This window comes from Petaurus breviceps, unplaced genomic scaffold, assembly GCF_028583685.1.
Source record: "Petaurus breviceps papuanus isolate PSGF00001 unplaced genomic scaffold, PetGlider_PUasm1.0 186, whole genome shotgun sequence".
Lineage (NCBI taxonomy): Eukaryota > Metazoa > Chordata > Mammalia > Diprotodontia > Petauridae > Petaurus > Petaurus breviceps.
In genome coordinates this window covers 849,939-874,962 of record NW_027185798.1, presented here as the reverse complement: position 1 = coordinate 874,962, position 25,024 = coordinate 849,939, and the positions used below count along the sequence as shown (strand labels likewise).

Here is a 25,024-nt window from a genome sequence, read left to right as displayed (position 1 = left end):
ATCTTCTCCATTGTTACCAGACAGGTTGGAAGCCGTGATGATCCATCTATGAGAGCCGTGGGCAGCAAGGCTTTTTCTCACAGTGCCTTTGGCACATGACCTCGATAGCTGGTCTGGGTGTGACAAGCAGACCTGTGTCCCCAAATTTCCTTTTGGCTCCTGGTGTTCTGATAGTTTGCTTTCTCTTCCTAGAAATCCGAGAGGAGGAACGCAGGATTTTAGAGCGGGCTGGATACTTCCAAAGCATCTCTGTTGGAGTGGCTCCCATCGTGGTGGTTATCGCCAGTGTAGTGACATTTTCTGTGCACATGATCTGTGGCTATGATCTCACTGCCGCTCAGGTGAGTGGGCTCTCCTGGGCTCTCAGAAGGCTTTGGATACTCAGGCATGTTGTTGAATATTGTAGTCCCTCTAGGGTTGAGAAGCCGAGCGATGGAGAATGGCTCTCCTCTGCAGGCACAGGCACACTAGCATGGTGTGGGGGGTGGGGTTGAAAGAAAAGCTTCCTCTAATTTGGATCCTCCCTTCTTGCCCTCTGCACCATTGATTCTTAACCTGTCGTCTGTGAACTTTGTTTTTAAAAATCTTTTGGTAATTGTATTTCAAGATAATTTCCTTTGTAATCTTAAACACCTTATGCTTTTAACATTACTCTGAGAATCTGGAAATCAAAATTTTAGAAAGTGTTAAAAAATTTTTACATGCCATTGGAAAATATTTAATGAAATTAAAAAAAAAAAACAACCCAAATCCCCAAACCCATTGCTCTGAGAATGGCTCCACCATCTTCACCAGCGGCCCAGTGGTAAGTGCTCCTGCCCTGTGCGTGTGATGGTGTCTGGGGCACAAGGTCAGGCTTTCATAGGGTTCTTCTTTCTTTGGTCTTAGGCCTTCACAGTGGTTACTGTCTTCAATTCAATGACATTTGCTTTGAAAGTGACCCCGTTTTCAGTGAAGTCTCTATCAGAGGCATCTGTGTCTATTGAGAGATTTAAGGTACGTGGCCCTTCTGCCATCTTGTCTTCACTCAGTGCTAGTGTCCTCTGCCTTTTCTTCCATCTTATCACTTGGGTCTGGAATGTGGATCCTTTGCTTGGTGACCAAGTGGCCCCTCAGATCTTTCCTAGGGAAGCTAAGCCCCCAGCATTCCTTTAGCTGCTTTCTTCAACTCCATTTGGATTCCCCTCTCCCTTGCTGTTCTCTGTTCCTCTCACCCACATCCTCCCTCAGAGGGAGGCCTGGCCTATCAGTCCCCCAGAGGATGGCAAGATGGCAGCTGTTGCTCACCTTCTGGCCCCAGGCCTGCTTCTCCTGATGCATCCCAGGGCCAGGGCAGCTCTCCTGAGGTGCTGGATTTGGGCTCGGTCTGGCAGGAAAGGATCACAGCAAGTGGAGTCAGCTAAGGAAGAGGGAGGTCACCAAGATGGCCAGTTAGAGCTGCCTGGGGCCACCTTGTTTTTACAGATGATGAGACTGAGGCTCAGAGGCTAAGTGACTTGTCCAAGGCCCCCAGGTCCACTGTATTGCTCTGTGATCGACAAAGAAGTTTAGTTTTTCAGGAGAATGAGTTTCAAGGAAAAAGAAGTGTAAGCAGTACCAGGGATCTAGAAAGAAAGCTTATGCTTTGAGCTTCTCCATTTGAAAAGACTGCTATCTGCTGAATTGGATCAGAACTGGATGGTTTTTTCTACAAAGTCTAGGCTGGTTGGGGTTTTCAGAGGCTAAGCAGAGGCCTCTTGCCTTAAATGACTTCTCAGAACCAAGGATTCTTTATAACAGAAACCCAAACCCTCTGTAGGAAAAGGAGAGTGACCTGTAGAGTAGGGGGTGCAGGGGAGGATTAATGCTGCCAAGGTTGCTTCCTAAGGTCAAGTCCTGTCCTGAGGCTTAATGATCCTGGTTCGAGTCTCCCAACAGGATAGTCGAGCTTGGCAAAGCGCACTCTTGCCCTCTTCTCCATAGGCACGAGAGGGCTAGGCCGTGCCAGGGACCTCGCTTTGTAGAGGCTGGAACAGAGGACAGGCAAGCTTAGGATGCCCCGAGCTCTAGAGTTACAGGGCTCCTGACCCGCCACTGCCCAGGGCAGCTCCTTGCGGGCCGAGCTCACGCCCTGCTCTCCTTTCTCTGCCCCTTCTGGCCCGGCAGGCGGAGGGAGGGCTGCGGCAGTCTGGGCTGTCCTTGCCTGCTGACCTCATCCCTTGCTCTTGTAGCATGTCACGTGCCATCGTTCACGCTTGTCTGTGAGAGAAGCCGCCGACCATTCTGCCCCGCCCGATGACCAGTGGCCTCTTCTTGCTGTCCCCTAGCGCTCAGGCTCGGCAGAGCCCAGGGCCCGCAGCGGGCCCTGCTCACTTTACACTGCTGGGGCCTTTTTGCTCTTGAGCGCCGTCCCGTCCTCTAATGCGCTGTGTTCTGCTTCATGAGTGTGCCCCTAGGCTTGTGTGCCCCGGTCTTGACTGAGTGTTCCATCTTTGCACCTCTCTCACGACTCCTATCAGAGTTTATTTCTAATGGAAGAGGTTCACATGGTAAAGAACAAACCAGCCAGTCCTCACATCACGATAGAGGTGAGAAATGCCACTTTGGCGTGGGACTCCTCCCACTCCAGTATCCAGAACTCGCCAAAAGTGACCCCCAAAAAGGGCAAGAAGTGCGCCAAGGGCCGGCGAGAGAAGGCCGAGCTGCCACACGTGCAGCAGCAGCAGGCCGTGCTGGCCGAGCAGAAGGGTCACCTCCTGGTGGACAGCGATGAGCGTCCCAGCCCAGAGGAGGAGGGCAGGCCCATCCGCCTGGCAAACCTGCGCCTTCAGAGGACTCTGTACAACATCGACCTGGAGATCGAGGAGGTAAGGCACCGAGGGGGGAGCCCAGGCTTGTCTCCCTTGCTGCTTGCGCCCAGTCGGTGGCCCAGAGTCCTCTCCTCCGGCCCTACACCAGTGTTGGCCAGTGTGGCTTTCACAGCTGTATCTAGGATAGAACGCCTTTGTTTTCTATGTGGACAATTCCAGATTCTGATAGTGGTGCCTTATTTTACCTGGCCTGCAAGGAAAGTCCCTAAGCACACGTGTGGTGTTGGTGCATCTTTCCAGATAAGGGTAAGACAGCAGGTCACTTTTCCCAGTGTTCCCTCACAGAGACAGTTTTTCAGGGCAGAAGGCAGCCCAGATCCCAGCCTCCAGTTAGTTCTGCCTGCTCAGAGCTGGTGTTCAGCATCAGGAAGCAGTTCATTGGCCCATTCTCCCAGAGGTGATTCCCCCTGCACTGGCACGTGCACGCGCACCCCGCACCCCCACCCCACCCCGGCGGAGGCTGGGCAGGCTCCCTGCTGTCAGGAGGCCCTGCCTGCAGACCCTTGGAGAACACACCTCTCTGTAGTTCGCACCCCAAGAGGGTTCTTCAGTCTCCTTTCTTGTCCCTGTTGGGAAAGTTCTTCCTTTGAAACATGCCTCTTGCTCCTGTCCTGGCCCCTCCGTGTTTGGAACTAGAAAAGAGGGATCGTCCCAGCTTGGGCTTAGCAGCTCAAATAGCAATTCCATCCTCAAGTAAAGGCAAGTGAGTTAAGGGAAGGTTAACCAGATGTCTGAGTTTAAAAGGCTGCGTGTAAAGCTTTGAAACCTCACTTTACTTTTATTCTGTTGCTGGGGAGGGGAGGATGGATATGAGGTACATTTACTAACATTTAGGGGAAAGGTGAAATAAGCAGCCAGCACTTTAGAGACTCCAGCTTTGCTTAATTACAGAAAGCCCCCCAGGAATCCTGATGTGTGTCAGACCATGCCACAGAGTAGCAGCATGCAGTAGGTCCACATGGCATCTATGCCTAGAGCAGAGAGATGGAGGCAGAAGCAGATTCAGGGAGGGGGCCAGGAGCCGGAGACCACTCTCAAACCAGGGCTCTAGCGGATCTCTTGCAAAGGCCTAGGGAGGTGAAAGCAAGGCCCCAGCCCGCTGCCCGCACCTGGAGCAGCCGAGCTTTTAAGCTGCCATGAAGTACTGGGTCAGAGAAGCTGACACGTTTAGTGGCGGCTCTTTCTGCAGGACCATCAAGGCAGGAAGCACGGACTGTGGTCCGATCTGGCCATGCTGGCCCTCTCCTGGTAGATCCGCCCCAGTAGATGCATTTACCCTTTCGGTGTCTTTGCTTCCATTTCCTCCTAAATCTGGGAAAAGATTACCTTTGTCCAGTAGAGGAAGATGGGGAAAAGAGGTCGAGGGGTTTGCCTGAGTCTTAGCAAGGGCTCAATTTGGACGTGGTTCTCCATATTAGAAGCCCCCTCACTTTTCTACTTGTCGGAGAATGTGACCATTTGAGGGAGAAATTGCATCTGTTTTTAACCTAGTGCTGCCATTCTGGCCTGGAAAGGAGCTGCGGCTTTTAATGAAGACCCCTAATTTTAATTAGTCACCCCTGCTAGCAGTGAGTCACCAGCCACACCTCTGCTTGTGAAGCATTGTCTCCCCATGACCGTGTCTCTCTTTGCATTTGACCAGGGAAAGCTGATCGGCATCTGTGGCAGCGTGGGCAGCGGGAAGACGTCCCTCATCTCTGCCATCCTGGGCCAGGTGAGCCTCTACCCTGACCAGGGCGCTGCTCTCTGCCGTCCTTCACTCGCCTCAGGGATTCTTGATTTCTGAGCTATTCTTTAAAAGAATTGGCAGGGAAGAGACATGCCTGCATGTAGATTCTCATCGCTGACGGCAGCTCCCTGCACCGTAATGATCCGGCTTCCTGTCTGCCCTTTGTAAAAGTCAGAATCATCCAGGGAGTTTTCATTGCATGTAGAGCTGGTCACCATTCCACACAGTCATCATACCTGGCCCCCCAAACCCCTCGTTCCTCCTTGTGCCCTCTCGGACCAGGCTGAATCTCCGTAGGAGGCAGCTGGTGAGGAGGGGCTGCAGGCCCTGGGGGAGCCGGGGCACAAGCCTTATGTGCCCCTGGTGCAGCTGGTCTAACCGCAGATCAGCAGCCTCCTTACAGCTGGGCTGGCTGTGGGTGCCATGGCTGGTTAGGGAGTCAGTGAAGAAACGGGCTGCTGGCAGACATCTCCACGGGCATGTGAATCACAGGCCTCCACAAAAGCAAGAGACGCTCTGGGGGGTTCACTGGGCTGCTCTGACTCCCAATGAGCTCTTTATGCCAGTGACCAGACCTGAAGAATGCCTTGGGAGTTTTCAGTGGGCCTCCCACTTTTTGTCCCCCGATCTTTGGACTGCCTTGTAGTTTATTCTTTTGTGCTGGCGTGAGGCATATTGTAGGCTGTGAGCTCTTTGAGGGGCAGGGAACTTGCCTTACCTCAGTTGATGCTCTGTATACAGTAGGCACTTAAGGAATGTTGGGTGTATTGAGTGAAGCTTGTCGTTTTGGGTGTGATGCCATTTGGCAGTCTCTCTCTCTTCCCCCTTAGATGACCCTTCTAGAGGGCAGCATTGCTGTTAATGGGACCTTTGCTTATGTGGCCCAGCAGGCCTGGATCCTCAATGCCACTCTGAGAGACAACATCCTCTTTGGGAAGGAGTTTGATGAAGAAAGGCAAGGAATGCTTGGTTTCTGACCTTCCTGACTCGCCTTCTTGGGGTCAGCAGAGAAGAGACAGCCTCAAGTGGTGGCACCTGTTTGCAGCCTGTCTCTGACCCCAGGCCTCTTTGTGTCCTTCAGATACAATGCTGTGCTGAATGGCTGCTGTCTGAGACCTGATCTAGCCATCCTTCCCAACAGTGACCTGACTGAGGTACCTTAAGGAGGGTGCAGGGCATCAGGCTCAGAGGTTACCTGACTAGGGAGCAGCAGACCTTACACCAGCTTAGGGCCAAGGGCCTCTTCCTCTCTGCGCCTTACACCCTCAGGCCAACTTCACGGGGGCTAATGCCCAGGCAGAGCTAGGCTAAACCTCCCTTTTCTCAGTCTCCTGCTATTGTTTGAGAGGAGGGCAGGTACAGTGGGGAGAGGGCCAGACGTGGAGTCTGGGGCCTTGAGCCAGAACTCTTCTTCAGCCCCTCTTTCCTGACTGGGGAGGGGGACAGACCCTCCACTCTCCCAGAGCTGCCATTTTCTCAAGCACCCCAAGGACGCTTTGTCTAGTAGCTCACAGGGCCATTATGAGGAAAGCTCCCAGAGCCCTGGGCTCATGCCTTCCTTGGGTGAAGCTAGGTCTAGTTCAGGAGGAGCCCAAAATCTAGAGCAGAGAAAGAGCTTGTTGAGGACAGCGGCAGGAGGGCTTGGGTTGAACCCCTGGCTCTGCCTTGTGACTTTGGACAGACCAGTGAGTCTTGAGGCCTTAGTTTTTTTTAAACAGAAGCTTTACAAAAGTCTCTTTGCCTTTCACAACATGACTGTTTAACCTGTATCAGATTGCTTTCCTTCTCAAAGAGGGAAAAGGAGGGAGGGAAGGGAGAGAATTTAGAACTCAAAATTTTTAAAAAGCAAATGTTGGGGGCGGCTAGGTGGCACAGTTAATAGAGCACTGGCCCTGGAGTCAGGAGGACCTGAGTTCAAATCCGGCCTCAGACACTTAACACAAAAACTAGCCATGTGACCTTGGGCAAGTCGCTTAATCCCAATTGCCCTCCAAAAAAAAAGCAAGTGTTAAAAATTGTCTTTATATGCAATTGGGGAAAAAATAAAATATTATATAGGGGAAAAAAGCATCTTCACTCTACACATGAGTAACCAAGGCCCAGAGAAGTTGGTGTCTTGCTAGTAGGTAAAATGTGAGGTCCATTCTCCTCTTGCATAGGCCTTTGTTCCTCCCATTCTCCGTCCTGCCCCTCTGTAAAATGAGGTCTAGAATGAGCTGACCAGTATGGTTTATTATTACCTCTTTGGCTTTCTGTGAATTTTAATGACCTTCCCTTTGGTACATTTGGTATGTGACCAATGGGTTTTAGCTGCTTTTCTCTCCCACAGGTGGCTTCCTCTAAGTCCCCCTAGCTAGGAATGCCCCTTTTTGTGTGTTTTGGCATCTCTAGACCACTGGCCTCCTCTCTGGGGTGGCCACCTTCCTTCTGAAGTACAGCTGCTCTTTTAGTCCAAAACCCCAAGAGAGGGAAGGAAGCTGGTCTTCCTTCTGACATGGGCCTCTCCCTGGGAACTCCATATCCCAGTACCCCTTCTGCAACAGTGGAGAGAGACCTGTGCAGCTCCCTTCAGCTCTAATCACATCCAGGGCCATTAGCCAGCTTGCCATTGCAAACTTATTTCTTCAAAGCACTTAGTTACTTAGCAAACTTCTGTTGAACCCCGCCATCCTTTTCTGGCTTGGCTTCTTGGTGCTGTTCTGGAAGGTGCCCTGGAGGCCACACTGCATTTCCTTGTTTCCTTCTAGATCGGTGAGCGCGGGGCCAACCTGAGTGGAGGTCAACGCCAAAGGATCAGTCTGGCTCGAGCCTTGTACAGCGACAGAAGCATCTACATCCTGGATGATCCCCTCAGTGCCTTAGATGCCCACGTGGGCAACCACATCTTCAACAGTGCCATCCGAAAATACCTCAAGTCCAAGACCGTCTTGTTTGTTACTCACCAGCTTCAGGTATGAGGCCCCTCCAGAAGCTTCTTTCCTGGCTCCTGGGAGTCATGGCGTGGGGATTCGGGTGTTCGCAGTTCTCCCTTTTCTTAATAAATTGCACTGAGTCCCAGTGCCAGCTGGAAAGAAAAGAGCCCACCTTGGGAAGGGTGCTAGTCTGGAGTCCACAGGTAGAGGCCTGAGAGTTTTAGGACAAGGGTAGGAGAACACTTGGCAAACCTGCCTTTAGCTCGTGCTAGAAAGCCAAATCTGCTTAGTCTTGCTGCTCTGTGTGGTGTCTCTGAAGCAGCTCAGCTCTTTTCTGTAAATGTTTGAATACGTCATAATCTGTGGAGGTGAAGGAATGCCGAGGACTCCCTGCTCAGCCCGCCACAAGTCTGTGTGAAAGTGGCAGGAGAGGAAAGATTCTGGCCCAGCCCCCATATGGTGTCTGGGAAGTGGGCACACCCTTCTGAGGCAGTCACCTATATTTATTAAGGAGCCACCATGTGCCTGGCACTGTGCTGAGTGTTAGGCCTTCAAAGAGAAAAAAGGCAAAGGACAGACTGTCCCCTCGAGGACATGGCAGTCTGCTGGGCAAGGCCATGTTCAAGATAGAGACAGGAAAAATTGGGGCTGGCTCCAAGATTCAGGAGGACTGAGCAAGGCCTCTAGCTGCAGGCCTGACTGAAGGTAGAGAAGCTAAAATGAGGCAGAGAGGAGGAGGGAGAGTGGATGGCTTGGGGGACAGCCACGGAGAGTGGCTGGAGCCATGCCAGTGGATGGTCTCGAACAGTCTTGCTAGGGACTCTCGGCAGGATGATGTGTCTCAGTGACTGGCCTGGGAAAGGGCCTGACTTCTCTGCTCTCCTGGGTTTCTTCTTTAGTACCTGGTTGACTGTGATCAAGTGATCTTCATGAAGGAGGGCTGTGTCACTGAGCGTGGCAGCCATGAGCAGTTGATGGATCTGAATGGAGATTATGCCGCCATTTTTAATAACCTGCTCCTGGGAGAGACCCCCCACATTGAGGTGAGCTTGCTGTGTTCATATGGCTTCTAGGATTTGTGTAGCTCCAGTGGGTCAGAAAAGAGCTGAGATGGAAGCCAGTCCCTGTGGCTTGTGCCTGGGGGCTGTCTTAGGGTTCCTGTGGTGTCATGGTTGTGACCCATTAGCTGGACAGGGGTGAGTAGTAGTCATCCTGCTGTGGTCTCCAGTGGAGAATGGATGGATGGGTGGGTGCGTGGATGTATGGATGGATGTTCACAGCTTGTTGGGTAATTTACAAAAAGTCCTTCCTAGCTTGGGGCTATAGAATTACAGTGAGTCCTCAGGTCATCAGGACTAAGAGTCACAGCGGCTTTTGTCACTGAAGGTTCTCTATGTGTTGTTTTGTTTGGGAACCTTCTCAAGTGGTGGAAAAAAACCTTTTTGTAGAAATGTTGAATCTGGCCTGGCCACTCAGATGATTCTGTGATTCAGTCTGAATCCATAAGCTTTCAGCTCACTGTCATGGAACAGCACCCTGTGGGTCACTTTGATTCTGTAGTCCTTGACTCTGATGTCATGAAAACAGTTACCACTGGGGAAATTCTCTTTTTCTGTTTGGATTTCTATATTGTCCTTTCATGAAGGGTCTTTAAGCACTTTGGCATCTTTAGTATATTTCTACAACTCCAGAGAGGTAGAGAGGAAGAGAAACACATTAAAAATAAACACCTGAAGAAAGGCAACTAGATTTGGTATATTGTCTCAGATAAGTTATATTGGTGCCTCATCCTAAAGGAAGGACACGTAGTCTGTATGTGGGTCCTGATTCTTCACATACAGGTTGGCCATACTCTCCTGGATCTGTTCCAGCAGAACCCTGAGGTATCAGAAGTAGGCTGGGGCAGAAGCAGGGGAGGGGGAGGAGACAAAGACGTAGAGGGGCCATCTTTGGGGGTCTTCTTCTCAAAGAAGCAGTTTATTTGGCGGCTTCTCCAGTCACATGAGTGTTTGCCTGGTAATGACGTGATGGGTCGCTTTTGTTGTGGTTATAGATTACCTCCAAAAAAGACACAAGCGGTTCCCAGAAGAAGCCACAAGACAAGGGCCCTAAAGTGGGATCCGTGAAGAAGGACAAAGTGGTGAAGCCAGAGGAAGGTAACAACCTCGTCTAGGTTTTGGTTCTGGCCACAGAGGCTGTGGTTCTGATGACTCTAATCTGTGTCTTCTGAGGGCCCAGGTACAGGGGCTAAAAGGCAGGTGTGCTGTGGTCTACAGAGACACGATGCCCTGGAAACCCATTCCCTGTCTTTGCTGTGTGAGAGGAAAGGGGGGGGGGTGAGGGTATCGTTGATTCCTCTGAGACTGAGTGGTTTTCTTCTCTCAGCCAGCCCCATTGGCAGATGGCATCTAAACATCTGTGCCATTAAGGCCAAAGTATAGCTGTTACTGAGATTAGAGCAACTGCGTCTGGGCCAGGTCTACAGTGTTGTAGTGAAGGCCTAGGTTTGAGAGGAGTCAGGCTGGAATTGAGATTGACCTGCCCACGGGACTTAAAGAGCCTCCCATTGGCAGAGTGGGGGCAGAGGGTTGGAGCAGAGCATGGGGTGTCTTGATGAGCGAACAGGCTCTTAAAAGGACGAGGACTGAGGCACTAAGTACAGGAGAGCAGACTGCTGCCAAGGCTCCCAGGCCTAGCTGGTCCTTTAACTGTCCTGTAAAGACCCAGGGAGCTCATCTTGCTGAAGCCAATTCCTCAGCACCAGTAATATAGAAAGACCACACTTGGCACATCTGTTGTCTTTTTTTTTTTTCCAATTGTCAGGGATTTATTCTTTTCCTCACCTCTCCCTATCCCCCACCCCTGAAAAAGAGAAAAAAAATAAAAGCAATAACAATGCACAATTGAGCAAAAAATTCTATATTGGTCATGTCCAAAATCATGTGCCTCATTCTTCTGCATCATGTACATCAGGATCAACTCCTTGACATCTTTTTTTAAATTAATATTTTTATTCTGAATTTAAACATCTACAAACACACCCATTTCAAATGGTATTTGAAAAAAAAACAGAAAAAGATGATTGTTGGGGAAACTTTGATGTCCAGTTTTTTGGTCTGTCTTCATTTGACCATGATAGGACTAACCTGTCCACCTTATGTGTGTCTCCTCCCTGTCTCCTCCCCTTCCCTCCCTTCTCTATCCCTCCCCGTGTCCACCTGCCCACCTCCCCCTTTATTTAACAAGTAAAGTCAAGGAAAAGGAATGCCCACAGCAGTGTCTGACAATGCCCCGGGGCCTCAGGAATTCTTGAGGGTGCATTTCCTGGGATGATCTGCTCACTCAAGGGCCTTCGTGACTCATCTCTCTGGCAAGAGCTCTCTCAAGATTTTCTTTTTCTTGAGACAGTTATTAGGGTTTATTTATCAAAATTCTATTGTTAGTTTTTGTTTTTGCACAGCCTAAATTTCTCCTTAGATTCCTCCCAGTTAGCTCTCCCCCATAATGAAAGCTTCCTTACGATAGCCTCTGATGAAGAACAGTGAAATAACATGGCAGACTAGAGACATCTGCTTGTGCCCCAGCCCCCTGTGGGCAATGTGGTTTGGTGGTTACCCTTTGGGATGGCCGTTCACGTTCACCCCCAGCAGGAATCTTCGACGCTCAAGATGACTGTGTCTTTGCTTTGGGTGTTCTCTGGTCTCCCAGCTTCCTTTAAGTCCCAGTTAAAAACCCACCTCCTACAGGAAACTTTTCCCAGCTCCTCTTACTTCTGGTGCCTATTTAACCTAGATATATATTGCTTTGTATATATTCATTGAGAGCAAAAACTGTCTTTTGCCTCTCTCTGTTTCTCCGGCACTTAGCACAGAGCCTGGTATACAGTAGGTGCTTATTAAATATTGATTAATTGTGATGCTGGGCTGCCCCCCTCCTCATCCTCATCCTCATCCTGTCCAAGGGGTCCTGGCTTCTCGTGGCTCTGACTTGAGGGCTATAAGCACTTATCACGTTCTTCCAAAAGGAAAAGAAGATGGCTCTGGGGATGGCTCATGGTCTTGTCAGCCAAGGACCAGCTAGAGAGTGCCAAATGTTTGGCCACAGCTGCTCAGTAAACTATCTCCTGAGTCAAGGAGGGCTGACTGAGCCTCTTCTCTGCAGAGAGCAGAGGGGCAGAGGGCGTGGGACTCCCTGAAGTCCCGATGAGGAGGCCCTGGTGACTTATGAATAGAAAAGGAGCTAGTCGGTAGGAAGGATGTTTGCCCTTGTGAACTTTTGCTTGTGAGCCAACCTTGGAGATGAACATTGGCAATGCCAGTGTTGGTCTTGGTGCTCATGTGTCTCCATTCCTGTTTAACTCCCCTTAAACCAGGACGTCTGATGCAGCAGGAGGAGAAAGGACAAGGCTCTCTGCCCTGGTCTGTATATGGCACCTACATCCAGGCCGCTGGTGGCCCCTTGGCATTCCTCGTCATCTTGTCTCTCTTTATCCTGAATGTGGGCAGTACGGCCTTCAGCACCTGGTGGTTGAGTTACTGGATCAAACAAGGCAGTGGGGTAAGGGCATATTGACCTATGGAAGCTGGGAGGCTAGGAAAGGAGCCATCTTGGTGGCTATCCTAGAGGGATTCCTTAGGAGGGAACCCTCTTTGGTTTTCATTTAAAAGAAGCGAATGGCCAGGGTTCCCCAGGACGGAAGAGCTCAGGCCCTAAACTCACGAGGCAGAAAAATCACCGACCAGCTAATGGGGGAACAGAGTTCCCAGTAAGTATGAAACAAGGCCAGGAGTCAGTTTTCCCCCAACTGGAGGGTCTGAGAGCTGTATTCCCAGGATGTTGTCCTAAAATCTTGTATGCCCTCACCCAGGAACAGGGAGAGAAGTGGGGCGACACAGAATCGCTAACCCTGCCCTGTGTTTGTCCCCTTCGTTTCCCTGAGGCGATAATCCAGTTCATCCTTATGGCCCCGCTTTGAGATGGGAATAGTGTTTAGAGAGAGCTCTTGGCTGCAGGAGTCGGGAAGGAAGTGGCCCATGAAAGCTTAACCTTGGAAGCCTTATGTCCAAACAGAACACGACGGTGACAAGGGGGAATGTGACCCTGCTGAGTGACAGCATGAAGGACAACCCTCACATGCATTACTATGCCAGGATCTATGCTCTCTCCATGGCGCTCATGCTGATTTTGAAGGCCATTCGGGGAGTCGTCTTTGTCAAGGTAGACATCAGGTCACCTCGTTTGGAGACTGGTGACATTGATTTGTGCTTGGAAGCTCTCTCACCCTTTCCTGGCCCTGGCTGTAATGATCGAGGGCCTCTTGATGTTACTCAGAAGTGCCTTATTCAGTCCCTTTCCTTCTTAAGCAATAAGCCACTTGTTAATGATCAGCAAAGCATCTATTAGGGGGCTGGGATTCCCAGAAGGGCTGCTTCAGCAGCGGTGGTGATCTTGATTTAATCGTTGTTCCCTGAGGAAGAAGTGGAAAACAGGGGATAGGATGTGCCCGCACACTAGCCAGAGAAATGACAGAATTCCTGCCTTGGGCCTGTGCATCACGGGGAGGCCTGGAGTGTGATCCAGGCTGGCTAGACCCAGGGGCCTGAAGGAAGGGGGAGGGGCAACTAGGGCGGCTCTGACCAGGGTGGGTCCTCAGCCTTGGGGGAGGAACCCAGGGTTATGACCCTACAAGCACCCAACAGTCTGGCTTTGTCCTGTACTCTCCTACTCAGGGAACACTGAGGGCCTCTTCCAGGCTCCATGATGAGCTTTTTCGAAGGATTCTTCGAAGCCCCATGAAGTTCTTTGATACGACTCCCACAGGAAGGATCCTCAATCGATTTTCAAAGGACATGGATGAAGGTATTTCTTGCTCTTTTCTTGGTTGCTAGAACTCAACCTGAGGCCCTTTCTCCCTCCCTCCCTCCCTCCTTCCCTTCATCTTTCCTTCCCTCCTTCCTTCTCTCCTTCCTTCCTCTCTCCCTTTTTCCCTTCCTTTCCCTTCTTTCTCTCCCCTTCCTGGCTTTTCTCTAAATGAGTTTCCTTGGGCCTGTAGCCTTTGCTGTGGCTCCCACATAGAGCTGGCAGCCAGCAGCCCCCTCCCATGTCTGGGAGCCCTGAAACTTTCTCACTTGTCACTTTTGATTAAGTAGCTCAGAAAATAATACTTTAAAATGTGCATTTAGGCAAATTAGCCATTAGATTCTGGAAGGCCCAGTGACAGGCTGTACCAGGTCACAGGCACTGCCCTCCTGCCCCTGATTGTCAGAGCTACTTCAGAAGCTGTTTCAGTGCTGCTCTGCATCCCCCTGTGGCCACAGACGAGGAGAGGAAGAGGAGCAGATCTGCTATTTGGGGGCTGAGAAAAATGTCAGCAGCCGTTCTAGAGCCCTCCCTGGGCCACGTGGTTCTGTTCTTTTGACGGCCCCCGGTCCCTGAGGTGTGTGTCACCCTTTGTTCTTCGGCTTCTTTCCCCAGTTGACGTCCGCCTCCCATTCCAGGCTGAAATGTTTATCCAGAATGTTATCCTGGTGTTCTTCTGTGTTGGCATGATCGCAGGTGTCTTCCCCTGGTTCCTGGCGGCAGTGCTGCCCCTCATCATTTTCTTTGCAGTTTTACACGTTCTCTCCAGGTAAAGGACTTCTCATTTCTACAGAGACACTCAGCACTTACCCATCTCACTGCTGTCATGCCTTGACCCTCCTTGATGTTTGCGCCATTTCCTCTCCAGGGTCCTGATTCGAGAGCTCAAACGCTTGGACAACATCACTCAGTCCCCTTTTCTGTCCCACATCACCTCCAGCATCCAGGGGCTCGCCACCATCCATGCTTACAACAGAGGGCAGGAATTTCTGCACAGGTTAGTGCTGTGTGTAGCCAAGGGCCAGAGAGGCAGTCACCATCCTGGAAGGTGAATTACCTTCAGGGCTCGTGAGCCTAAAAGTCCTGGCATCTTCAGAAGCTTCTCTAAGGCAGCTTTGAGATTAGAGCTTGGGTGAGACCTGAGGGTATTGGGAACCTAGCTGAACCTGCCCCACTTCAGATTCATTTGCCCTGTAGGAATCCCTCTGAACAAATAATGGAGGAAAAACCAGTCTTCCAGGCAGCCTTTTAATCTCCTAGTTGTGAAAGGCCTATCATGTAGACTGGCCACATCCTCCAGATGTGGCCTGGACCTCATGACCCTGCCTGCCTCAGCTGGATCACTGCCCAACTGCAGAGCCCAGCTTTCTAAGCCTAGCATGTTCATTTTGTTGTCCTAAAGCCTTTGGTTTACAAAAAGTCAACCTTTGCACACTAGACTGCCTCACTGGGGATCCTAACTGTTGGCCCCCAGCCCCTTCCCCACTCTGTCCAGGAAGGTGCCGAGCTGGCTGCAAATGTAAACCACTCACCCCTCGCCCTGAGGAAGCTGGATGCCAGCTTAATGTGCTCTTCCTCTGACCCACAGGTACCAGGAGCTTCTGGATGACAACCAGGCTCCCTTCTTCTTGTTCACCTGTGCCATGCGATGGCTGGCCGTGAGGCTGGACGTGATCAGCATTGCCTTGATCACCACCACGGGGTTGATGATTGTCCTCATGCACGGCCAGATCCCCCCTGCCTATGCAGGGCTTGCCATCTCCTACGCTGTCCAGGTCAGTATCCAAGGAAACCTTTTACCCTACACCTCCCCTCATCCTCCCTCATTGACGGGCATTTCTGGAGCCTCTAGAGGCCAGGGAGAGGACTGCCAGTCACTGGAGAGCTGAGCAGCTTTCTCAGTAGCACCATCATGGGTTTGGAGACAAGGCTTTAATACAGTGGCAGATTTTTTCAAATTATTCTGCTGGAAGCAGACAAGCTCAGGTGCTGCTGAGGATAGGGCTGCAGCACTTACTGACTGCACTTGGCAGTGGACAAGCCTCATGTGTTCCTTGGCCAAAGACGGCATTAACAACTGTGAGAAAGTAAAGACTGCAAAAAAGTGGTATTCGGTATAGCCTCAGTGATAGAAGGCCCCCTTGCCCCTGATTTCCCCCTTTATTATCTACTTCTTCCCACTTTTTTTTTTTAAAGAAGGCATCCTCAACCTGATTCCAGTTTTCTAGTTATTTGTATTTTCCCAAAAACCTGGAAGCATAGTTGTCAAGTTCTTAGGCCCTTCCTCTCCCCAAGTGGTGGCTAACACAAAGAACCTGGAAACCTGTTTGGCAGAGAAGTGGGCCCATTGTGTCCACCCAGATATGGCTTCATTTGCCCAGGATGTGGAAGCCTAGATGGAGAAGAGCCGCTTGGGGCTTCATGCCCACTTCTTGCTGGAGCCGCACTTTGGCTTGGACTCACTAACCAGTCTCTGCGATCTCCGGCTACGTTTTTGTTTCTGGGTTGGCCTTGCCATTGTGGTTGCTACAATTAACTTTATCGGTTAAGTTTACTGAAAAGAATCTTTTCTTCCCATTTGTTTCCAAGATGTATGAGGAACTGATTGAAATTTGAAACAAGGAAAAGCCATTCTACGATTTGATGAGTGATCTAATGATAAGAACAGACAGTTCTCAAGGAAATAAAACCAAGCTATTCTGCACCATATTAGAAATTGCTTCAGATCACTATTAGAGAAATGTAAATTAAAATAGTTCAGAGATTCTGCTTTATATACATCAGAGTGGCAAAGATTAAAAAGAAAAGGAAAATGATCGTTGTTGGAGAGGCATGGGAAAACTGGCACATTGCTGCATTGTAGGTAGATTGGTGAGTGGGGACAGACTTTGGAATTCTACACAAAAAGTCACTAACTGCCCTTCTTGGTGTACTAGGAATGAGCAGTTTTGAGGGCTTCCATAACATGAGCAGAGCTGGGAGGGGGAATTTAAACAAAAATCATGATTAGAATCAGGAGCAGTACAGCGACTACCAGTTCCAAAAGACTGAGGAGGAAGCATTCTTTATTACACAGGGGTGAAGGATTTAGGGTTTGGGATGAGACATAAATGTTTTGGTCTGTAGCATTTGAGGGAGTTTGCTTTGCTTGACTGTATTTGTTATAAGAAACAGGTTTTATGTGTGTGGAGGGGATTTGGGGTAGGAGGCAAAGAAAAGAGTGAAAAAATTCAATACACTTTCAGATGCAGTTACCGTATTAATTTTACCTGTTTCCTTTTATTGTATGAGATCTTGGGGGGGTGGCTAGGTGGCACAGTGAATAAAGTGCCAGCCCTGGAGTCAAGGGGACCCGAGTTCGGTTCCGGCCTCAGACACTTAACACCCCAACAAAAAAAAAAAAACTAGCCATGTAACCTTGGGCAAGTTACTTAACCCCAATTGCCCTCCAAAAGACAAAAAAAAAAAAGAGTTCTCATCTCCCATAAAGTAGGAGTATTCCATAAATATAATGTGAACAAAGCATGTCAATTTAAAAAGCTTCAAAAGAAACAATTTGCTTTAGAAAGTCTGATTTGTGATTCAGTCTAACTATGACAGTAGGAATATGGATCTACACAGAAAATCAGTGTTCTCAGGACTAGTGACAAAGAATCACAAGGCCCATAAAATCTATGTGGAGGCCTTGTCATTTCTTCACGATGCTGGGAGTGGTTTTGTTTCTCTCTGGGTGAAGTTGTGTTTAGAAAGAATTGGTCATCTTGCTCTATTAGAACTTAAGCAGGGGCGGCCAGGTAGCACAGTGAGTAAGAGCACCGGCTCCAGTGTTGAGAAGACCTGGAGATCGAATCCCGGGCTCAGACATTTAGCACCCACCCAGAAACACCTGGCCGTGTAACCTTGAGCAAGTTACTTAACCCCAATTGCTTAGGGGCGGCCAGGTGGCTCAGTAAGAGCACCGGCTCCAGTGTCGGGATGACCTGGATCAAATCCGGGCTCAGATACTCAGCACCACACCCAGAAATAATAACTGGCCGTGTAACCTTGAGCAAGTTACTTAACCCCAATTGCTTAAAAAAAAAAAAGAACTTATGCATAGTGGCAAGCAGGGAGCTATAAAGGGCTTCATTTTTATTGTCTTTTTCAAAAAATTCAGTTTTATTTTTAGTTCCAGATTCCTTCCCTGATCTCTCCCTCATTCATTGAGAAGGCAGGAAAACTAAAACCCACTGCAGATAACAGCCATGCCAACAAATTTCCATATTAGCCAGGTTCTGAAAGAAAAGTAAGAAAAAGAAAGAGGGAAAAACATATGCTTCGCTTTGCCCTCTGAATGTGCCCCTTCTTTCTGGGGAGGTGGATGGCTTTCATCGTGATGGCGGGTCTGTGCTGCTCGGTTACGGAGTCTCTCCCATTGTTGCTACAATGTTGCTGTTAGGGTGTGGATTGTTCTTGGGGTGCTGCACACTTCACTCTGTATACCTTCAGACAAGTTTTCCCAGGTGTTTCTGAGACCATCCCCTTCATGTCTCGGATTTTTTCTTATCAACAGCTAACAGGACTCTTCCAGTTTACAGTTCGGCTGGCATCAGAGACAGAAGCTCGATTCACATCAGTGGAGAGGATTAATCACTACATTAAGGTCAGATCGTCTTGGCACTGGGCTTTCCTTCCCTGTGGGCCTTCCCAAAGTAGCCGTCTGGTTTGGGCCACCATAAGACATGTAGAAGGAAAATAGGCTTTTCTGCCGTATTCTGTCATATGTATGGTGTACGTGTCAGAAGTGAAAGGCGCCCCCGGACACAGTTACTGATTCTGTGCAGATTGGGTTCGACTGACTAATGTGAGCTTACGTAACTTGGCTTATATAACAATATCCAAATCAATCTTTTCCTTATGTTAGTCTGATTCTTGGTCAGTGGTTTTGACCAGTTGTTGAAATTAGCCAGTAATATCAGCCGTTTCCCACTCCAGATTTGTGTTTCTCAGCTTATGCAGAATATTTTGCCAAGAAGCAACAGATAATGATCGTCATATACTAAGGTGTCATAGGCTCTCACATGATTAGAATTAGTAGAATTAGTAAATTTAAAAGTTATTCCCTGCTAACTTAGCCTGTCCTTGTATGCATATCAGCGATTAATTCCACAGCTGTCTTGTGCATCTCAACAATCCCTTTCTTTTGAGCACCTGACTTAGGAGTCTTGGCCCCAGAGCTCTCCGTTTGTTTCCTAGTGAGGGACCTTTTCCAAGAAGCTGTGGTGTTACCATATCCTTGGGGTGGCACTTGTTCCATTGTCAGAATGGAAAGATGCGTTGCTAGAGTGTGTGTGTGGGGGGGGGATGCAGAGCGTCTTTTCCTGGGGGCACAGCCTTAGGAATGCTGGTTAAGTGTAGTGGAGGCAAGCCTGGGAACCTGATGGCTGTGTTTCCCTTTGAAGACAAAATGATCACAAATTGGAAGTTGCTGCTTGCAGGCCCATGTCTGCGTTCTTCCTGGCCCTGGCTTTGTGTCTGTCTCTGCTTTATCAGGAACATTTATCGAGTCCTTGAGGTCACATAGTACATCTCTGTCATCTCACTGCCTCCCACATTGTAGCTGTTCAGTAGGTGTTTGGGGAGCTGAATCACATGCATAAAGATAAGCTCAGGATGCACCTGGGGATGACTTGCACATATTTCACATTTCACAAGAGGGGGAGAGGATCCGCACTTGTTGCTCAGTGAGAAACTTTGACATGCTACAGAAGCTTGCAGAGAAATGCAGATTTGTTCCTCTTTCTGGGTGTTGCTTCCATGCTATTGTCTTTAGCAAAAATTTGTGTATAGAACCAAGCAAGTATATATTTTTCTCTAACCTGGCCAGTCTTTGGCCTGATTTCATAAGGCCTTGTTTTCCCAGGCTCTTATTCTGGATCTCATGCTCTCGTCCTGTAGTCTGGACATGACTCCTCCTCAGCCCTTACTTCAGTGCTTCAGAATTCTCGCCACTTTTGAGTCACAGGACTAACTACTGAGCTGGGGGTGGGGGGCTGAGGCATGAGGACTTTCATTTGAGGCTAAAACATTGTTGGGGATAAGGATTGGCTTTTCAGTCACAAGTGCTATAATTTTAGAGTTGAAAGGAATATTACAGTTCATTTAGTCCGAAAGTTGATGAAAATCTGTTCTACTGAGTAGTCTTGTTTGTGGGATGAAAAAAACGTTTAAATCCAGGGGGAATTTCTTCTTTGCTGGGAGTAGGGATGACCTGTGACTGCAGATTTTATGAGATGGGAGACCTGCTGTTATCCCAAGGGTCTGTAGCTTGCTCTAAAGAATCTGTTGTTTCTCTAGACTCTTGCCTTGGAAGCACCTGCTCGAATTAAGAACAAGACTCCACCTCCTGACTGGCCTCAGGAAGGAGAAGTTGTCTTTGAGAATGCAGAGATGAGGTATCGAGAGAACCTTCCACTGGTCCTAAAGAAAGTGTCTTTCACCATCAAACCCAAGGAGAAGATTGGCATCGTGGGGCGGACAGGCTCAGGTGAGGAACTGTCGCACGAGGGAGTGACCTTGGCTTCTTTTAGCATTTTGGGCTTTGGTCCTGGTTCTGCTTGATTTATCTCTCTACTCAGGCCCTTGGGCCAGTCCAGCTCCCCAAATAACTGGGTACATGTGGCCTCGGGCTCCTGTTTGAGGACAGAAACACAGGAATTGGAGGCAGGACCAACTCAGAATTGTTGGGATCCTGGCACTAGAAAGCAGAGAACCAGAAAAAGGAAAGAGGACCCAGCCAGTGAAAGAGGCCTTCCAGGTGACTGGAGACAAGGGCATGAGGGCCGTCCTAAACTGCAGAAGCTAGCAGTGAGTCAGAAATTAAGCAGAGTCAACATGAGGGCTCAAGGCCAATGGATGTCCCACTTGTGGGACTGCCTGCCTTCCATCAGACACACACACACACACACACACTCACTCACTCACTCACTCACTCACACATATTCCTTGGGACACTCTCAGAAGGCCAGGAGAGTCCTTGGGGACCTGGGCTTCAACCTTGACTAAACTATGTCCGTGCATTTCTGTGAGCCAGGTATTATAGGTTATTGGTTCTAAAAGCTTTTGTTGGCTTTTCTTTGTAGTTTTCCCAAGTTATCTCTGCCCCCCTCGCCTTGGCTCCCTCACCCCTTTCTCTGTGGAGCCTGTTCCCATAATCCCTTGAGCTTCTTGTCTCATGTTAGGAGGCCAGCACAGGCATGTTGGGATCGAACCTTTGGCAGTGGCTTGAGGCTCTGACCAATGCAGCCGTGGAGGCGGAGGCCCGGTTTTGTCAGAGGTGGCTCGTTGCTGTGCAGACCGCATGTCTGCTCCTGGCCCCCCACAGGCCACTTCTGCGGTCAGTGCCCAGAGCAGGCCTGGAGGCCTCTGGACGCTGCGTCTGGGCTGCAAACCACAAGCTTTTCCTGCAGCTCACTCAGACTGAACCAGAAGCTTCCTCACATTTGGCAGATCTGTTTTCTGAATTCTTCTTCTTTTTGGAGGGGGGAGGGTAGGGCAATTGGGATTAAGTGACTTGCCCAAGGTCACATACCTAGACTTTTGTTCTGTGTATTATCAAGTGTCTGAGGCCGGATTTGAACTCAGGTCCTTCTGACTCCAGGGCTGGCACTCTATTTACTTCTGAATTCTTCTTAACCAAAAATATTTTTCTTTCGTTTGTTTATCCCTCTATATGGTTCCTTCCACTCAGCCTTTTCTGGACTTTGTTGGAGGCCTCCCTGGGAGCCTCAGTCTCTGTGTTCAGGGTCCAGAGTTTCTTTCCCAAGACCTTCACCTGTCTCTACAGCTCCCTGCAGCTCTCCCTCCTTTGCAGAAGATGCAAAATGGTCCTTTACTTGAGAAACAGAAAACCTTTGTCTTTCTCCTAATAAATAGGGACTTTTCCCCACTTGATCCTCAGAAGATGAATGAGACAAATTCCTTCCTGCACTTAGTTTTCTCTCAGACTCCATGACAAGAGTAGAAACTGGGCAGCTTTTGATACTTTTTTGTGAGCTTTGTTACATGATTAATAACTATAGAAAATTCAAACAAAAACTACCTTTGATTTTGTCAAAGGCTCTGAGGATTAAACTGTTGTTTGGCATTTTCTTGTATCTCACCAGGGAAATCCTCTCTGGGGATGGCCCTCTTCCGCCTGGCAGAGCTCTCGGGAGGCTGCATCAAAATCGATGGGGTCAAGATCAATGACATTGGTCTTGCTGATCTCCGTAGCAAACTCTCCATCATTCCTCAGGAGCCAGTGTTGTTCAGTGGCACGGTCAGGTGAGGACAGTTGTGCAAAATTGAGACGACCTTGAAAAGTCACACAAGAACTTGGGCAAATGGCAGATTTTTGGGTTTTCTTGTTGGTCTTTTCTGGGCTCTGTTTTCAAATGATTCTGTGGTGGGCCTTTTTTCATGTGAGGGAAGCCTTGAATGATGGGTAGGATTTGGAAAGGCCAAGTTTAGGGGATAGTACAGATACAACAGAGGGGTCAGCCATCAGCACTGGACCGAAGAGAAGATTCGGTTTAACAAACAACCAAAGTTCATTGAGGGTCTGCCATGTTTGAAGTCTGGCATGAGAAGCTGAAGTTACTACATCGAATGCCAATAAACCCTAGAGGCCAGGGGTGGGGTGGGGAGTGTCTGGGGGAACAGGGAGAGGAACATCTCCCTCATGGAAGAAGAGGTAAAACCTGACAAATAAGCCTTGGGTGTGAGGGGCCAAGGAGAGAGAACAGCATTGCAACATCGTGTTTTCACAACGTTTGGGGAAGGAAGGAGCCCAAGCTGGGGCGGGGGGTGAGGGGATCATGGCAGGAAAGGCTTCCTTAGCACTTGGACCACACCTTGAAGGCAAAAGGAAAGAGCGCAAGGTATTCATTTAGTTTGGCTGGAGATAAGAGTATGTGTAGGGAGGGATGGGAAAGAGGTTAGGAAGGGCACATGGGAGCCTGAATGGAGGAGGCTTGAATTCCAGACTAAGGAATTTCTTCTCTGTCCTGAATGCAAGAAGCAGCTTCTGGGGGATTTTCCGAAATGACATGGGCAGAGCCTGTTGGTGAGGAAAGTTCTATTTTATAGCTTTGTGAAGGAGGGAGGATGAAGGAAGAATTTCCTAGGCCCAGGAGCACAACTTAGGGGCTGTCAGCATAGTAGTGTAGCCCAGAGGCACTGAGGGCTCATTTGGAGGTAGGGTGAGAAGGATGAATGGGCAGGATGCTGAAGAAGTTGGATCGGTAGGGAGTGTGGGATAGGGAAGAGCCAAAGATGGAAGGAGATGGTGGGATCCTTGCCAGAAATGCCTAAATTGGGGAGATTAGATGACTGTAGAAACATTGTAAGTACAGTTCTTATATAAATGGGTTTTGCTTTGAAAGAGGAATGGGTCTAATCTTTGAAGCAAACCACTGATCAGGATAGGATGTTGGCCTTGCAGGTGCCACCACATAGTGGTTGAAGTGATGGCTTTGGTTGAGTGGTTGGAGAACAGGGGAGAAGTTATGAGCAGTCCTGGGCTTTAGGTCCCCTGGCAGGCTCTTGGAGCATAGCCTCTGCCCAGGCCAGGGCGGTGCCTGCAGCATGTGGGACAGAATTCCTTCTGCGTGACAGCCTTGCTGACTGGTAGGTTGTCTTACAGGCCTCTGCCCCAGTCTTGGTCTTCACTTGTCAGGTTCAGGGTGCTGCTGGGCCAGGATCTGCCAAGAATACCCCAAAGTGGGGTCCCGAAGAGCTGGACAAGACTGGAAAAGTGAATGAACAAGTGAGGAAAGGCTTACATAGGAGGGCAGCATGTTAGCTGGGTCGTGAAGGGAGCTAGGGGTTTCACTAGGTTGAAGGGACCTGGGGCAAGTCATTTTAACCTCCCTGCCTCAGTTTCCTCACTGGGGCACCTGCTTGTTGTCAGACTCAAAGGAGAGAAACATCGATAAAAAAGTTATACAAGAGTCACCTCGCTTTTTAATTCCCACCTCTCTTGAGTTTCCTTACTGATTCAAGTATTTATGGAGCGCTTACAGGTGTGGGCACATTTTAAGCACTGGGCACACAAAGACAAAGCCCTCTCCCCCCAGCCATGCTTACGTCTGACCATTCTGCCTTGGCATTGTTAAGGGGGCAGTGCCCATGGACTCCAGCCTAGGCCTCCTTCAGTCCAGTCAAGCCAGAGCCTTTTAAACACTTGCTCTGTGCCAGACTCTGGGGATCCAGAGGCAAAAGTGATGTAACATCTGCCCTCAAGGAGCTTTCATTTTTGAGTCCAGGGCCTTTGAGGTCTTGATTTGAGCAAAGGGTCAGTTATTAAGAATAAGACATGGGAGGCCAAGAGCTTGTGGCCGGTTACAATTGAGAGAGGTGAAGGTGTCTTGAAGTGCGGTTGAAGGAAGACAGGGTTTGTTCACTGGATTGTCTGCATGTCTGAGGAAAGTCCTGAGGATGGCATGGCGAGCATCGCCTTGAGCCATTCATGGAAAAAGTTGGGAAAGTTCCTTGAAGTCAGGAGAGAGGACAGTTTTATGGATGATTTGGGGTGCATGCACGTGAGTGTGTGTGTGCATGTGAGTGTATGTGCGAGCGTGTGCGTGTATGCGCACGTGTGTGCATGCGAGCGTGCGTGTGTGCGTGTAAGTGTGAGTGTGTGTGCGTGTGTTTTGGTAGGGGACGTGTTATAAATGTATTGTATGGACTTCAGGAAAGCTAACTGAGGGAAGTGGAGGAGGAATGATTTTGAAGCAGAATAGTAGGGAATAAGGCTTTTAAGTCCTCCTGGCCCCGTGCACTGGGCAGTGGGGGTTAGCACGAATGAGGTTCTTCGGAATAGGGATAGGTAATAGAAGCCTGGTCATTGCCATAGCCCTTTCGGGCTTCTGATCTCTGCTTCTTTGTGTTGGCCCTGGACTGTGGGCCCAGCCAACTCGGGTTCCTTGTACTCTCGCTCATCTGAGGGAATCCTGATTTGTTAGGCTGTCCAGTTGAATCTCTTAGGAACAAGGACTTGATTCTTGTCCTGTGACATTAGACTCAGTTTCTGCTGTCTAAGATGTGATGTCACTCTGTGGCTGTCCACCAGCTTATATGACTTCTCAGCCTTCACTTGTGCCCTCTGTCTCCCTCGCTGCCACCTGGGGAAGCCGTGGGCCCCTAAAATCTGTGACTACTTCCTTCCTTCCTTCCTCCCTTCTGCCCAGGTCAAACTTGGATCCTTTCAACCAGTACAGTGAAGACCAGATTTGGGATGCTCTAGAGAGGACACACATGAAAGAGTGTGTAAGTAGAGGAAGGGAGACACTGTCCGCACGCCTTCCTCAGTGGACGTGGGCAGCTGCCCATCTGTGGCTGCCTCTTGGAGGAAGGCATGCCCTGCTTACTCCCCAAGCGTTTCTCTTCTGGGCAGATGCTTGGAGGGCCGGCTTAGGTGGTCTCTTGGCCCCCTGGATCCGTCTCTGGCTTCTCCTACAGACCCTGGGCCAGGCCACTCCACCGGCCTTGGGTGAATTTACTTTACTTCTCTCCAGGTTGCTCAGCTACCTCTGAAACTCGAGTCTGAAGTGTTGGAGAACGGGGATAACTTCTCAGTGGGGGAGCGGCAGCTGCTGTGCATTGCCAGAGCCCTGCTGCGGCGCTGCAGGGTAAGGCCCCTGAGTGACTGGGGC

The 25,024-nt window shown here is 49.5% G+C and overlaps 1 protein-coding gene across 4 annotated transcripts in view; it reads left to right on the top strand.

The window, feature by feature from the left end:
* Window positions 1-25,024, top strand: part of ABCC5 (ATP binding cassette subfamily C member 5) — a 53,796-nt gene that overhangs the window by 25,364 nt on the left and 3,408 nt on the right. For 3 of the 4 annotated variants that reach the window (XR_011168583.1, XM_069089308.1, XM_069089309.1), the window contains exons 9-28: window positions 193-341; window positions 889-996; window positions 2,499-2,846; window positions 4,492-4,563; window positions 5,409-5,533; window positions 5,660-5,732; window positions 7,326-7,529; window positions 8,390-8,533; window positions 9,544-9,646; window positions 11,863-12,047; window positions 12,561-12,707; window positions 13,220-13,349; window positions 13,965-14,118; window positions 14,218-14,346; window positions 14,938-15,124; window positions 17,902-17,991; window positions 19,686-19,875; window positions 21,494-21,653; window positions 24,560-24,638; window positions 24,887-25,000. Coding sequence is in view for 3 of the 4 variants with exons in the window: in XM_069089308.1 (XP_068945409.1) it covers window positions 193-341; window positions 889-996; window positions 2,499-2,846; window positions 4,492-4,563; window positions 5,409-5,533; window positions 5,660-5,732; window positions 7,326-7,529; window positions 8,390-8,533; window positions 9,544-9,646; window positions 11,863-12,047; window positions 12,561-12,707; window positions 13,220-13,349; window positions 13,965-14,118; window positions 14,218-14,346; window positions 14,938-15,124; window positions 17,902-17,991; window positions 19,686-19,875; window positions 21,494-21,653; window positions 24,560-24,638; window positions 24,887-25,000 (2,891 nt within the window). In the remaining variant the exon portion in view is untranslated. Of the gene's footprint in view, window positions 1-192; window positions 342-888; window positions 997-2,498; window positions 2,847-4,491; window positions 4,564-5,408; window positions 5,534-5,659; window positions 5,733-7,325; window positions 7,530-8,389; window positions 8,534-9,543; window positions 9,647-11,862; window positions 12,048-12,163; window positions 12,256-12,560; window positions 12,708-13,219; window positions 13,350-13,964; window positions 14,119-14,217; window positions 14,347-14,937; window positions 15,125-17,901; window positions 17,992-19,685; window positions 19,876-21,493; window positions 21,654-24,559; window positions 24,639-24,886; window positions 25,001-25,024 lie in introns of those variants that run through there. The other variant, XM_069089310.1, reaches the window with a different exon arrangement.